The sequence below is a fragment of the Schistocerca gregaria genome, chromosome 7, assembly GCF_023897955.1.
Source record: "Schistocerca gregaria isolate iqSchGreg1 chromosome 7, iqSchGreg1.2, whole genome shotgun sequence".
Lineage (NCBI taxonomy): Eukaryota > Metazoa > Arthropoda > Insecta > Orthoptera > Acrididae > Schistocerca > Schistocerca gregaria.
Genome location: NC_064926.1, coordinates 495,811,732 through 495,826,458, shown reverse-complemented (window position 1 = coordinate 495,826,458; position 14,727 = coordinate 495,811,732). Strand labels below are relative to the sequence as shown.

Genomic DNA, 14,727 nt, shown 5'->3' with positions numbered 1-14,727 from the left:
TTAGCTTGTTTTGTTGGCATAATTCAATGAGTCGTGTGCCATTTCTACTGGTAAATATGTATACTGAATAGTTTCCTATTATCTTCTTGTATCTGTGTTCTCTGCCAATTTGTGTATTGAAGTCACCTAGCAGAATTTTCATATCTTTTGGAATTTTGCCCATCTTCTCAGAACCTTTGTGTTTCTTCAGGCTCTTTTTTATTATGACCATTTGTTAGTGTTTTTACATTAATAAAGGTGTAGTTTTTGTTCGTGTGTTTGATTCGTAGGATCATTAGTCGATAGTTGCCGAATTCACATCTTTTACTGAGTCCAGCGCTTTTTTGCCTACAATAAAGGCCATTCCAAATAGTGCTGCTCCTTTGCCAATTTTCTTGTCTGTTCCAATTTGGATGATTCTGTAATTATTGTAGTGCATCGTTTCTGAACCTGTATTGCGTATTTCTTGCAAGGCGAGAATTTGAGTTTTCTGCTTCGTGAGTTCTGTTGTGAGATTGTGTAATTTTCCTTCTTGAATAAGTGTCTGAATATTGAAAGTGCCCATGTACTTGTTAGTTTTTCGTGGACGTTTACCAGAGCACTCCGACTTGCTCTCTCGTATAGTCCAACATTCCCAGAATCCGAATGCTTGGTTGCCACATTGGAATGGGTGGATTGGTCACCTGAAGTAATTTTTTCATTACTTGTACGAGTCATGTTTGCTTTTCATCAATTATCTACCTTTGCTAATTGTGTAGAAGTAGGGATTGTTAGTTCCTGGAGCATGTTTACAGCCTCACCTCCTGGTGAGCAGACGCAGACCATACTATCATTATTATTATTATTATTCCTTTCCTTTCTCAGACGTTATGTCTGGTTAAAAATGGAAAGTGACGCGGACCTTGATCAAGTGTGACTTCCTTTTAACTGTACGGTATATGTTACATTGCATTTAGGAACTTTCGGGTAATTGAACATGTATCAATAATTACAGATTTCTGTAGTTGTATATGTACATTTGGATGTAGCTGTATTGCGTTGATATACTGGTGGATATTGCGTAGTATGACTCCTGTAGTTGATAGTATAATTGGTATAATGTCAACTTTATCCTGATGCCACGTGTCCTTGACTTCCTCAGCCAGCTGGATATATTTTTCAATTTTTACTCCTGTTTTCTTATGTATATTTGTTTATTGGATATGGATATTTCGATTATTAATTTCTTCTTTTTATTGGTGAGTGTAATGTCAGGTTTTGTTATGTGGTGTTGTGTTATCTGTTATATTGGTTCTGTTCCAGTATAATTTGTATTCATCATTCTCCAGTACATTTTGTGGTGCATACTTGTATGTGGGAACGTGTTGTTTTATTAGTTTATGTTGTATGGCAAGTTTTTGATATATTAGTTTTGCTATATTGTCGTGTCTTCTGTATTTGCTAGTATTGTACATCCGCTTGTGATGTGATCTACTGTTTCTATTTGTTGTTTGCAAAGTCTGCATTTATCTGTTGTGGTATTGGCATCTTTAATAATATGCTTGTCGTAATATCTGGTGTTTATTGTTTGATCATGTATTGCAATCATGAATCCTTCCGTCCCACTGTATATATTGCCTTTTCTTAGCCATGTGTTGGATCCGTCTTGATCGATGTGTGGCTATGTTAGATTATACGGGTGCTTGCCATGTAGTGTTTTCTTTTTCCAATTTACTTTCTCCGTATCTGTTGATGTTATGTGATCTAAAGGGTTGTAGAAGTGGTTATGAAATTGCAGTGGTGTAGCCGACGTATTTATATGAGTGATTGCTTTGTGTATTTTCCTAGTTTCTGCGCGTTCTATAAAGAATTTTCTTAAATTGTCTACCTGTCCATAATGTAGGTTTTTATGTCGATGTCATTATTATTATTATTATTATTATGGTTATAGTTGTTTTTTGTTGTTACTGTAGTGAAACGCAGCTTCGTAATCAATTAAAATAAGTAACAATTTCAAAAAACGACCTATCATATAAATATTTATAGTAGGTCTAAAGAAAGTAACAGATAAATAAATGAAGAAATATTAAATAGTAAGTAGTAACTTATCTAATATACCGGGTTGGAATTGCTGCAGGACCTCCAGAGTCGTGCTGGAACACAGACACATGCCTCTGCTCATTTGCATACGTAGATTAGCAGTGCGGCATTTAATGACCAAGTGTTGCGTGGTCCGCAGTTCGAGTCCCAGGACGTGCTGGTGCCGTGGCACCGGCCACAGCAGCTGAGCACGCCCTCGCTGGAGCTGACGTCGACGACGACGACGACGACGTCCGAGGAGGAGGAGGGTCCGCCGCCCTACCACGCCTACACGCAGACCTCTGACAGCGACTCCTGCCGGTCGCACAGGTGAGCACAGAGTCTCCTCAAGGCCTTTACTGCTCAGAGCTAAGGCCACTCAACTCAAAAAGAAATCTGATAGACAAAACCTATTAGCAGCTCGAGCTTCCGAAAGAGAGTAAGTACGTACAGCCTACAACAGTTTTCACAGTCTGATTCTGGCGAAAGATCAATCAGAAAATCCTCGGGAGTTATGGTCATACATGAAGTTAATGAATGGCTCCAAACATTCCATTAAGTCTCTCGTGGGTTCGTCTGGCACCCAAAATGAAGTCTGCAGCTAGACTCACATATTTCACGTTCGGCATTCAAAAATGTGTTGACGCTAGAGGCTACTAGAGTACCAGTGCTTTAGCCCACCCGGTTGGACGTGCGGTCTAACGCACGGCTTTCCAGGCGGGAATGAGCGCCTGGTCCGCCCGGCGGACTTGTGTCGAGATCCGGTGAACCGGCCAGTCTGTGGATGGTTTTTAGGCGGTTTTCCATCTGCCTCGGCGAATGCGGGCTGGTTCGCCATATTACGCCTCAGCTACACTATGTCGGGTATTGCTGCTCAAACAAGTTCTCCACGTACGCGTACACCACCATTACTCTACCACGCAAACATAAGGGTTACACTCGTCTGGTGTAAGGCGTTCCCAGAGGGGTCCACCGGGGGCCGAACCGCACAGTAACCCTGGGTTCGGTGTTTGGCGATGGAGGGGTGAAGTGGACTGCGGTAGTCGTCGTGGGGTTGTGGACCACTGCGGCTGTGGCGGGGACGAAGCCTCTCCGTCGTTTCTAGGTCCCCAGTTAACATACAGTGCTTTACTATCGCACTGAGTCACAGATGAGATATATCGATATTAGAACCCCAATTATTTAAAAGTATTAAGTTTACTTAAAGAAAACAAGACACCAGGCAGTGACGGTCTTCCAGATAGATATTAAACAGCGGAACTTTAAGGGCCAATCAAATGAAAAATAGACAGATGGAAAAAAAAGTAAGCAAAGTGAGGACTCACTTCTTGTCAAGATTGTTCATAGTAGGCTGCATAAGTTTCTCTGCGTAGCCCTTATACCTCCTCCATTCAGTCTCGATATCCCCCATGTGATTTCCATACTCTTGGAGCCCTGAAGTAAGACATTCAATTTGCTTAGGATGAAGAGTTGGACGCCTTAGTACCATCAAGGTTCCGTAGATAACAGCAAACATTTTTGCATAAAGGCACTGACCATCTTCTCTCATATGAAGGATAAATGTATTAACAGTTACGGCGAATACGTTTGAAACAATAAACAGTTTACTTACTGTGATTTTTGAGTTTCTCCCGGCGTATTTGATAATCAAAATATCCACGGGTGTACTGCCGGTCTATAGTGTCCAACGGGCACAATATTTCGGCGATCATACATGTCGCCGTCATCAGGTGAACTGACGGACTGAGCTCCTGTGAAAGTTCCGGCACGGAGATCCGTACGCTATGGCTGCTAAGGGGGAACTGGGCTCGGTCGCGGCCACGACACTGTAGACCGGCAGTGCACCTGTGGACATTTTGAGTTTACTTTTTTTCATGTGTCTCATTTTCATTTGAGTGATCCTTACAGATTCCTTAGTTAATTCTGGTTCTCGCAGGATAGCCGGCAACTAATTTCATGCTTTTGGCGGTGCAGATGTTTCAGCATCTCAGTGACACTTGGGTATGAAACCTGTTGCATCTCAAGCTTTGCCTTCTATTTTAACCCTCAATGTTTCTTGTTAGTCCCGTACTTGAATAATAGAGGATGTGGCGCTTAAATCCGGACAAATGAAACTTTTCTTAAAAGCAAATTTATTGAAACAAAATACAAATGAAAATGAAAATTCTTTTACATGTAAGTAGTGGTACCTTTCAAGAGTAACATTACTCGATGTAATCCGCTTTAGTCGCAATGACCGCCTCCAGTTCTGTACTGAAGTGATAGCACCCACTCTTAAAAACAACGCTGTCCATATATGTGAATGGTGCTTCGATAGCGGTGCGTAGAGATGCGACATTGGGGTGTCTCGTCTTACTGGCAACTCTTTCGACTACGCTCCAAACATAGTAGTCGAGAGGAGTCCGGAAAATTCTGGGACCAGAACATCTTTGACCAGAACATGTCAACGTTATCCGATAGTCAGTTTTGTCCTAAATGTCTTCTATAAGGTCCTCCTCTGCCATCCGACGCATTGTTCGCTTGCTAACATTCAATACTGGCGCCAATTTCCTCAGCGATTGCCCCAAATCCTCCTAAATCAGTGACTGAGTCTTTACGATGACTACCGCAGTTCATGACACACGTTTACTGGAATGAGGTTTCCTCCCTGGGTTGGAAGCGTTATTATTGGCCACAATATTGTGAACAATATGTCAGTAGGAGAACCCCCAGAGTGAGGAATTTCGATAATAGCAGCTCTTCGGTGGTGCTCCGCACTTGTCCGGAGCACAACCATTTTGAGGTTCTGCCTGTTTTCTAGGTGCTTATGGCTTTCAAGAGCGGCAATCGCGACATCCGGCGGGATATTCAAATTGAAATTCGTCCGGATTTAAGCACCCCACCCAGTATTCCTCGACAAGTCGCCTGACCGTTTTCTACATAATTTTACTCATAGATTCACGGCATTTTACCAATACCCTGCCAATGAACCGAAGTCTGCCACCTCCTTCACATATGACAGAGTCTATGTGATCGTAACACTTAATATCCCTCAAATTGTTACACTCGGGTGTTTGTACGAACTGGCTGATCCCAATCGTGACTCATTCATATGATTTTAAAACCCCGTGTGTGTAAGTAAACTTAACGGAATTAGAATTAATCATGTAACAGGTGCACTCTTGACACTCAGTGCTGAAATTAACGCACGCAACGGATTTACTAACGCTATAAATTATTTTGGCTGTAGCAGTGAATCTTAAGGTGAGGAATGGACATCATATTTGTCATTGAAAAGAATTATATGTAGTAATAAACGCAAGATTCAAATGTATTCTATGGTTTATTATAAAAAAGTATTGGAATTATAAAGCATTCAAAACAATTATGCAATTATCAAAGTCACTACAACTTACTTTCCAGCGACAACTGCATAACTAATACAGTCAGTTGGCAAAGTTAGTCGATGGCATAGAGTTGCTTCATAATCCAGCATCTACCCTTGTGGAATGTGTTGCACCCTGACTATATGACAATTACAGTCACTGCTTTTCTGACTCAAGAATGAAAGAATTCAAAAGATTTGACAAAGCACGTACACACATGGGACAGTGAAACATATCACTAGTGTGACGACAAACTCTTCCTTATCCTAATATGCCGGAACTGAAGGCGACACTCACCCCATAACACGAGCCTCCCTGCGTTCGACGCTGCGATCGGTTTGCTGAGAACTCGAATACATCCCCAGTCAGCTTCTCCAGTTGCGTCTGCATAGCTCCGATCTGTTCATCTCCATGCCCTACGACGTAAAAATTTGCATACCCCCTTCCTCCCACCAATAAAAGTCGACCACCAACACACTCCAAAGTTAGTACAGCCCGAAAATCGCGTAACTGCTTCTTTAGCAAAATATCCCATGACGAAAAGACGATATGACAACAAGTCAATGAATTTAATTTCGTCCCCGCTTCTCTAAAGAATATCCCGCTAAGTGTTACGTTCTCCTGATTGTTCAAAATGTTCGAATGTGTGTGAATTCCTAAGGGACCAAACTGCTTAAATCATCGGTCCCTAGACTTACACACTACTTAAACTAACTTAAACTTCCTTCCTCCCACCAATAAAACTCGACCACCAACACACTCCAAAGTTAGTACAGCCCGAAAATCGCGTAACTGCTTCTTTAGCAAAATATCCCATGACGAAAAGACGATATGACAACAAGTCAATGAATTTAATTTCATCCCTGCTTCTCTAAAGAATATCCCGCTAAGTGTTACGTTCTCCTGATTGTTCAAAATGTTCAAATGTGTGTGAATTCCTAAGGGACCAAACTGCTTAAATCATCGGTCCCTAGACTTACACACTACTTAAACTAACTTAAACTTCCTTCCTCCCACCAATAAAACTCGACCACCAACACACTCCAAAGTTAGTACAGCCCGAAAATCGCGTAACTGCTTCTTTAGCAAAATATCCCATGACGAAAAGACGATATGACAACAAGTCAATGAATTTAATTTCATCCCCGCTTCTCTAAAGAATATCCCGCTAAGTGTTACGTTCTCCTGATTGTTCAAAATGTTCAAATGTGTGTGAATTCCTAAGGGACCAAACTGCTTAAATCATCGGTCCCTAGACTTACACACTACTTAAACTAAATTAAACTTCCTTCCTCCCACCAATAAAACTCGACCACCAACACACTCCAAAGTTAGTACAGCCCGAAAATCGCGTAACTGCTTCTTTAGCAAAATATCCCATGACGAAAAGACGATATGACAACAAGTCAATGAATTTAATTTCATCCCTGCTTCTCTAAAGAATATCCCGCTAAGTGTTACGTTCTCCTGATTGTTCAAAATGTTCAAATGTGTGTGAATTCCTAAGGGACCAAACTGCTTAAATCATCGGTCCCTAGACTTACACACTACTTAAACTATCTTAAACTTCCTTCCTCCCACCAATAAAACTCGACCACCAACACACTCCAAAGTTAGTACAGCCCGAAAATCGCGTAACTGCTTCTTTAGCAAAATATCCCATGACGAAAAGACGATATGACAACAAGTCAATGAATTTAATTTCATCCCCGCTTCTCTAAAGAATATCCCGCTAAGTGTTACGTTCTCCTGATTGTTCAAAATGTTCGAATGTGTGTGAATTCCTAAGGGACCAAACTGCTTAAATCATCGGTCCCTAGACTTACACACTACTTAAACTAACTTAAACTTCCTTCCTCCCACCAATAAAACTCGACCACCAACACACTCCAAAGGTAGTGCAGCCCGAAAATCGCGTAACTGCTTCTTTAGCAAAATATCCCATGACGAAAAGACGATATGACAACAAGTCAATGAATTTAATTTCATCCCCGCTTCTCTAAAGAATATCCCGCTAAGTGTTACGTTCTCCTGATTGTTCAAAATGTTCAAATGTGTGTGAATTCCTAAGGGACCAAACTGCTTAAATCATCGGTCCCTAGACTTACACACTACTTAAACTAACTTAAACTTCCTTCCTCCCACCAATAAAACTCGACCACCAACACACTCCAAAGTTAGTACAGCCCGAAAATCGCGTAACTGCTTCTTTAGCAAAATATCCCATGACGAAAAGACGATATGACAACAAGTCAATGAATTTAATTTCATCCCCGCTTCTCTAAAGAATATCCCGCTAAGTGTTACGTTCTCCTGATTGTTCAAAATGTTCAAATGTGTGTGAATTCCTAAGGGACCAAACTGCTTAAATCATCGGTCCCTAGACTTACACACTACTTAAACTAACTTAAACTTCCTTCCTCCCACCAATAAAACTCGACCACCAACACACTCCAAAGTTAGTACAGCCCGAAAATCGCGTAACTGCTTCTTTAGCAAAATATCCCATGACGAAAAGACGATATGACAACAAGTCAATGAATTTAATTTCATCCCCGCTTCTCTAAAGAATATCCCGCTAAGTGTTACGTTCTCCTGATTGTTCAAAATGTTCAAATGTGTGTGAATTCCTAAGGGACCAAACTGCTTAAATCATCGGTCCCTAGACTTACACACTACTTAAACTAAATTAAACTTCCTTCCTCCCACCAATAAAACTCGACCACCAACACACTCCAAAGTTAGTACAGCCCGAAAATCGCGTAACTGCTTCTTTAGCAAAATATCCCATGACGAAAAGACGATATGACAACAAGTCAATGAATTTAATTTCATCCCCGCTTCTCTAAAGAATATCCCGCTAACTGTTACGTTCTCCTGATTGTTCAAAATGTTCAAATGTGTGTGAATTCCTAAGGGACCAAACTGCTTAAATCATCGGTCCCTAGACTTACACACTACTTAAACTAACTTAAACTTCCTTCCTCCCACCAATAAAACTCGACCACCAACACACTCCAAAGTTAGTACAGCCCGAAAATCGCGTAACTGCTTCTTTAGCAAAATATCCCATGACGAAAAGACGATATGACAACAAGTCAATGAATTTAATTTCATCCCCGCTTCTCTAAAGAATATCCCGCTAAGTGTTACGTTCTCCTGATTGTTCAAAATGTTCAAATGTGTGTGAATTCCTAAGGGACCAAACTGCTTAAATCATCGGTCCCTAGACTTACACACTACTTAAACTAAATTAAACTTCCTTCCTCCCACCAATAAAACTCGACCACCAACACACTCCAAAGTTAGTATAGCCCGAAAATCGCGTAACTGCTTCTTTAGCAAAATATCCCATGACGAAAAGACGATATGACAACAAGTCAATGAATTTAATTTCATCCCTGCTTCTCTAAAGAATATCCCGGTAAGTGTTACGTTCTCCTGATTGTTCAAAATGTTCAAATGTGTGTGAATTCCTAAGGGACCAAACTGCTTAAATCATCGGTCCCTAGACTTACACACTACTTAAACTAACTTAAACTTCCTTCCTCCCACCAATAAAACTCGACCACCAACACACTCCAAAGTTAGTACAGCCCGAAAATCGCGTAACTGCTTCTTTAGCAAAATATCCCATGACGAAAAGACGATATGACAACAAGTCAATGAATTTAATTTCATCCCCGCTTCTCTAAAGAATATCCCGCTAAGTGTTACGTTCTCCTGATTGTTCAAAATGTTCAAATGTGTGTGAATTCCTAAGGGACCAAACTGCTTAAATCATCGGTCCCTAGACTTACACACTACTTAAACTAAATTAAACTTCCTTCCTCCCACCAATAAACCTCGACCACCAACACACTCCAAAGTTAGTACAGCCCGAAAATCGCGTAACTGCTTCTTTAGCAAAATATCCCATGACGAAAAGACGATATGACAACAAGTCAATAAATTTAATTTCATCCCCGCTTCTCTAAAGAATATCCCGCTAAGTGTTACGTTCTCCTGATTGTTCAAAATGTTCAAATGTGTGTGAATTCCTAAGGGACCAAACTGCTTAAATCATCGGTCCCTAGACTTACACACTACTTAAACTAACTTAAACTTCCTTCCTCCCACCAATAAAACTCGACCACCAACACACTCCAAAGTTAGTACAGCCCGAAAATCGCGTAACTGCTTCTTTAGCAAAATATCCCATGACGAAAAGACGATATGACAACAAGTCAATAAATTTAATTTCATCCCCGCTTCTCTAAAGAATATCCCGCTAAGTGTTACGTTCTCCTGATTGTTCAAAATGTTCAAATGTGTGTGAATTCCTAAGGGACCAAACTGCTTAAATCATCGGTCCCTAGACTTACACACTACTTAAACTAACTTAAACTTCCTTCCTCCCACCAATAAAACTCGACCACCAACACACTCCAAAGTTAGTACAGCCCGAAAATCGCGTAACTGCTTCTTTAGCAAAATATCCCATGACGAAAAGACGATATGACAACAAGTCAATAAATTTAATTTCATCCCCGCTTCTCTAAAGAATATCCCGCTAAGTGTTACGTTCTCCTGATTGTTCAAAATGTTCAAATGTGTGTGAATTCCTAAGGGACCAAACTGCTTAAATCATCGGTCCCTAGACTTACACACTACTTAAACTAAATTAAACTTCCTTCCTCCCACCAATAAAACTCGACCACCAACACACTCCAAAGTTAGTACAGCCCGAAAATCGCGTAACTGCTTCTTTAGCAAAATATCCCATGACGAAAAGACGATATGACAACAAGTCAATGAATTTAATTTCATCCCCGCTTCTCTAAAGAATATCCCGCTAAGTGTTACGTTCTCCTGATTGTTCAAAATGTTCAAATGTGTGTGAATTCCTAAGGGACCAAACTGCTTAAATCATCGGTCCCTAGACTTACACACTACTTAAACTAACTTAAACTTCCTTCCTCCCACCAATAAAACTCGACCACCAACACACTCCAAAGTTAGTACAGCCCGAAAATCGCGTAACTGCTTCTTTAGCAAAATATCCCATGACGAAAAGACGATATGACAACAAGTCAATAAATTTAATTTCATCCCCGCTTCTCTAAAGAATATCCCGCTAAGTGTTACGTTCTCCTGATTGTTCAAAATGTTCAAATGTGTGTGAATTCCTAAGGGACCAAACTGCTTAAATCATCGGTCCCTAGACTTACACACTACTTAAACTAACTTAAACTTCCTTCCTCCCACCAATAAAACTCGACCACCAACACACTCCAAAGTTAGTACAGCCCGAAAATCGCGTAACTGCTTCTTTAGCAAAATATCCCATGACGAAAAGACGATATGACAACAAGTCAATAAATTTAATTTCATCCCCGCTTCTCTAAAGAATATCCCGCTAAGTGTTACGTTCTCCTGATTGTTCAAAATGTTCAAATGTGTGTGAATTCCTAAGGGACCAAACTGCTTAAATCATCGGTCCCTAGACTTACACACTACTTAAACTAACTTAAACTTCCTTCCTCCCACCAATAAAACTCGACCACCAACACACTCCAAAGTTAGTACAGCCCGAAAATCGCGTAACTGCTTCTTTAGCAAAATATCCCATGACGAAAAGACGATATGACAACAAGTCAATAAATTTAATTTCATCCCCGCTTCTCTAAAGAATATCCCGCTAAGTGTTACGTTCTCCTGATTGTTCAAAATGTTCAAATGTGTGTGAATTCCTAAGGGACCAAACTGCTTAAATCATCGGTCCCTAGACTTACACACTACTTAAACTAAATTAAACTTCCTTCCTCCCACCAATAAAACTCGACCACCAACACACTCCAAAGTTAGTACAGCCCGAAAATCGCGTAACTGCTTCTTTAGCAAAATATCCCATGACGAAAAGACGATATGACAACAAGTCAATGAATTTAATTTCATCCCCGCTTCTCTAAAGAATATCCCGCTAAGTGTTACGTTCTCCTGATTGTTCAAAATGTTCAAATGTGTGTGAATTCCTAAGGGACCAAACTGCTTAAATCATCGGTCCCTAGACTTACACACTACTTAAACTAACTTAAACTTCCTTCCTCCCACCAATAAAACTCGACCACCAACACACTCCAAAGTTAGTACAGCCCGAAAATCGCGTAACTGCTTCTTTAGCAAAATATCCCATGACGAAAAGACGATATGACAACAAGTCAATAAATTTAATTTCATCCCCGCTTCTCTAAAGAATATCCCGCTAAGTGTTACGTTCTCCTGATTGTTCAAAATGTTCAAATGTGTGTGAATTCCTAAGGGACCAAACTGCTTAAATCATCGGTCCCTAGACTTACACACTACTTAAACTAAATTAAACTTCCTTCCTCCCACCAATAAAACTCGACCACCAACACACTCCAAAGTTAGTACAGCCCGAAAATCGCGTAACTGCTTCTTTAGCAAAATATCCCATGACGAAAAGACGATATGACAACAAGTCAATAAATTTAATTTCATCCCCGCTTCTCTAAAGAATATCCCGCTAAGTGTTACGTTCTCCTGATTGTTCAAAATGTTCAAATGTGTGTGAATTCCTAAGGGACCAAACTGCTTAAATCATCGGTCCCTAGACTTACACACTACTTAAACTAACTTAAACTTCCTTCCTCCCACCAATAAAACTCGACCACCAACACACTCCAAAGTTAGTACAGCCCGAAAATCGCGTAACTGCTTCTTTAGCAAAATATCCCATGACGAAAAGACGATATGACAACAAGTCAATAAATTTAATTTCATCCCCGCTTCTCTAAAGAATATCCCGCTAAGTGTTACGTTCTCCTGATTGTTCAAAATGTTCAAATGTGTGTGAATTCCTAAGGGACCAAACTGCTTAAATCATCGGTCCCTAGACTTACACACTACTTAAACTAACTTAAACTTCCTTCCTCCCACCAATAAAACTCGACCACCAACACACTCCAAAGTTAGTACAGCCCGAAAATCGCGTAACTGCTTCTTTAGCAAAATATCCCATGACGAAAAGACGATATGACAACAAGTCAATAAATTTAATTTCATCCCCGCTTCTCTAAAGAATATCCCGCTAAGTGTTACGTTCTCCTGATTGTTCAAAATGTTCAAATGTGTGTGAATTCCTAAGGGACCAAACTGCTTAAATCATCGGTCCCTAGACTTACACACTACTTAAACTAACTTAAACTTCCTTCCTCCCACCAATAAAACTCGACCACCAACACACTCCAAAGTTAGTACAGCCCGAAAATCGCGTAACTGCTTCTTTAGCAAAATATCCCATGACGAAAAGACGATATGACAACAAGTCAATGAATTTAATTTCATCCCCGCTTCTCTAAAGAATATCCCGCTAAGTGTTACGTTCTCCTGATTGTTCAAAATGTTCAAATGTGTGTGAATTCCTAAGGGACCAAACTGCTTAAATCATCGGTCCCTAGACTTACACACTACTTAAACTAACTTAAACTTCCTTCCTCCCACCAATAAAACTCGACCACCAACACACTCCAAAGTTAGTACAGCCCGAAAATCGCGTAACTGCTTCTTTAGCAAAATATCCCATGACGAAAAGACGATATGACAACAAGTCAATAAATTTAATTTCATCCCCGCTTCTCTAAAGAATATCCCGCTAAGTGTTACGTTCTCCTGATTGTTCAAAATGTTCAAATGTGTGTGAATTCCTAAGGGACCAAACTGCTTAAATCATCGGTCCCTAGACTTACACACTACTTAAACTAACTTAAACTTCCTTCCTCCCACCAATAAAACTCGACCACCAACACACTCCAAAGTTAGTACAGCCCGAAAATCGCGTAACTGCTTCTTTAGCAAAATATCCCATGACGAAAAGACGATATGACAACAAGTCAATAAATTTAATTTCATCCCCGCTTCTCTAAAGAATATCCCGCTAAGTGTTACGTTCTCCTGATTGTTCAAAATGTTCAAATGTGTGTGAATTCCTAAGGGACCAAACTGCTTAAATCATCGGTCCCTAGACTTACACACTACTTAAACTAACTTAAACTTCCTTCCTCCCACCAATAAAACTCGACCACCAACACACTCCAAAGTTAGTACAGCCCGAAAATCGCGTAACTGCTTCTTTAGCAAAATATCCCATGACGAAAAGACGATATGACAACAAGTCAATAAATTTAATTTCATCCCCGCTTCTCTAAAGAATATCCCGCTAAGTGTTACGTTCTCCTGATTGTTCAAAATGTTCAAATGTGTGTGAATTCCTAAGGGACCAAACTGCTTAAATCATCGGTCCCTAGACTTACACACTACTTAAACTAACTTAAACTTCCTTCCTCCCACCAATAAAACTCGACCACCAACACACTCCAAAGTTAGTACAGCCCGAAAATCGCGTAACTGCTTCTTTAGCAAAATATCCCATGACGAAAAGACGATATGACAACAAGTCAATAAATTTAATTTCATCCCCGCTTCTCTAAAGAATATCCCGCTAAGTGTTACGTTCTCCTGATTGTTCAAAATGTTCAAATGTGTGTGAATTCCTAAGGGACCAAACTGCTTAAATCATCGGTCCCTAGACTTACACACTACTTAAACTAAGAACAACACATACACTCATGCCCGAGGGAGGAATCGAACCTCTGGCGGGAGGGGCCGCTCAGACCGTGACATGTCGCCTGAAACCGCGCGGCCACTCCGCGGCTCTCCTGATTGGTATTACACCAATCGCCGCACTCTCAAACACCAGCTAAGCCAGCCTCAGATTCCAGATCCTGAGAAACGCTGAAACATTGTCCACAAGGCTAGTAGCCACCTCTGCTGCAACTTCTGATCTTTAGTATGTCAGAGCTGCTATACCATGTGTTTTGGAAAGCAGGGATATCTTTCTCTGCTGATCCATTTCTCTTAATATGATACATGCGCCTGTGTCCAACTGTCAGAGTTCCCCTGCAGAACGGATGCTTTCAGCTCCCCAATGCAACAAAGAGCACAGTAGCGTTTGCGATGCTACACTTCTCACTGAAGCAACTTTCTCCACGACAAGGCGAGGTGTATCTACCTGCCGCCCGCTCTCTTCCATTATAGCTCCACAAAAACTGACGCACCCTAGTCATTCCGGGGATCGTGTCGTTCGCCAAGCCCCACTAAAAGTCACCTGCCCCATATTCACAACACTCCCCGCTTCCAAAGCTCGCCCTTAAAAGCAGATTGATGTAGTCAGCAACATGTTAGATTACAGAATGTTAAAAAGAGGAAATGAAATCAGCACTTAAAAACAATGTTATGTTATTAACCCCACGAACGTAACAGCCTC

At 40.7% G+C, this 14,727-nt stretch overlaps 1 protein-coding gene across 1 annotated transcript in view; it reads left to right on the top strand.

The window, feature by feature from the left end:
• Window positions 1-14,727, top strand: part of LOC126282446 (uncharacterized) — a 781,073-nt gene that overhangs the window by 620,644 nt on the left and 145,702 nt on the right. Inside the window, exon 5 of the mRNA XM_049982101.1 lies at window positions 2,198-2,367. Coding sequence (XP_049838058.1) covers window positions 2,198-2,367 — 170 coding nt within the window. The remainder of the gene's footprint in view (window positions 1-2,197; window positions 2,368-14,727) is intronic.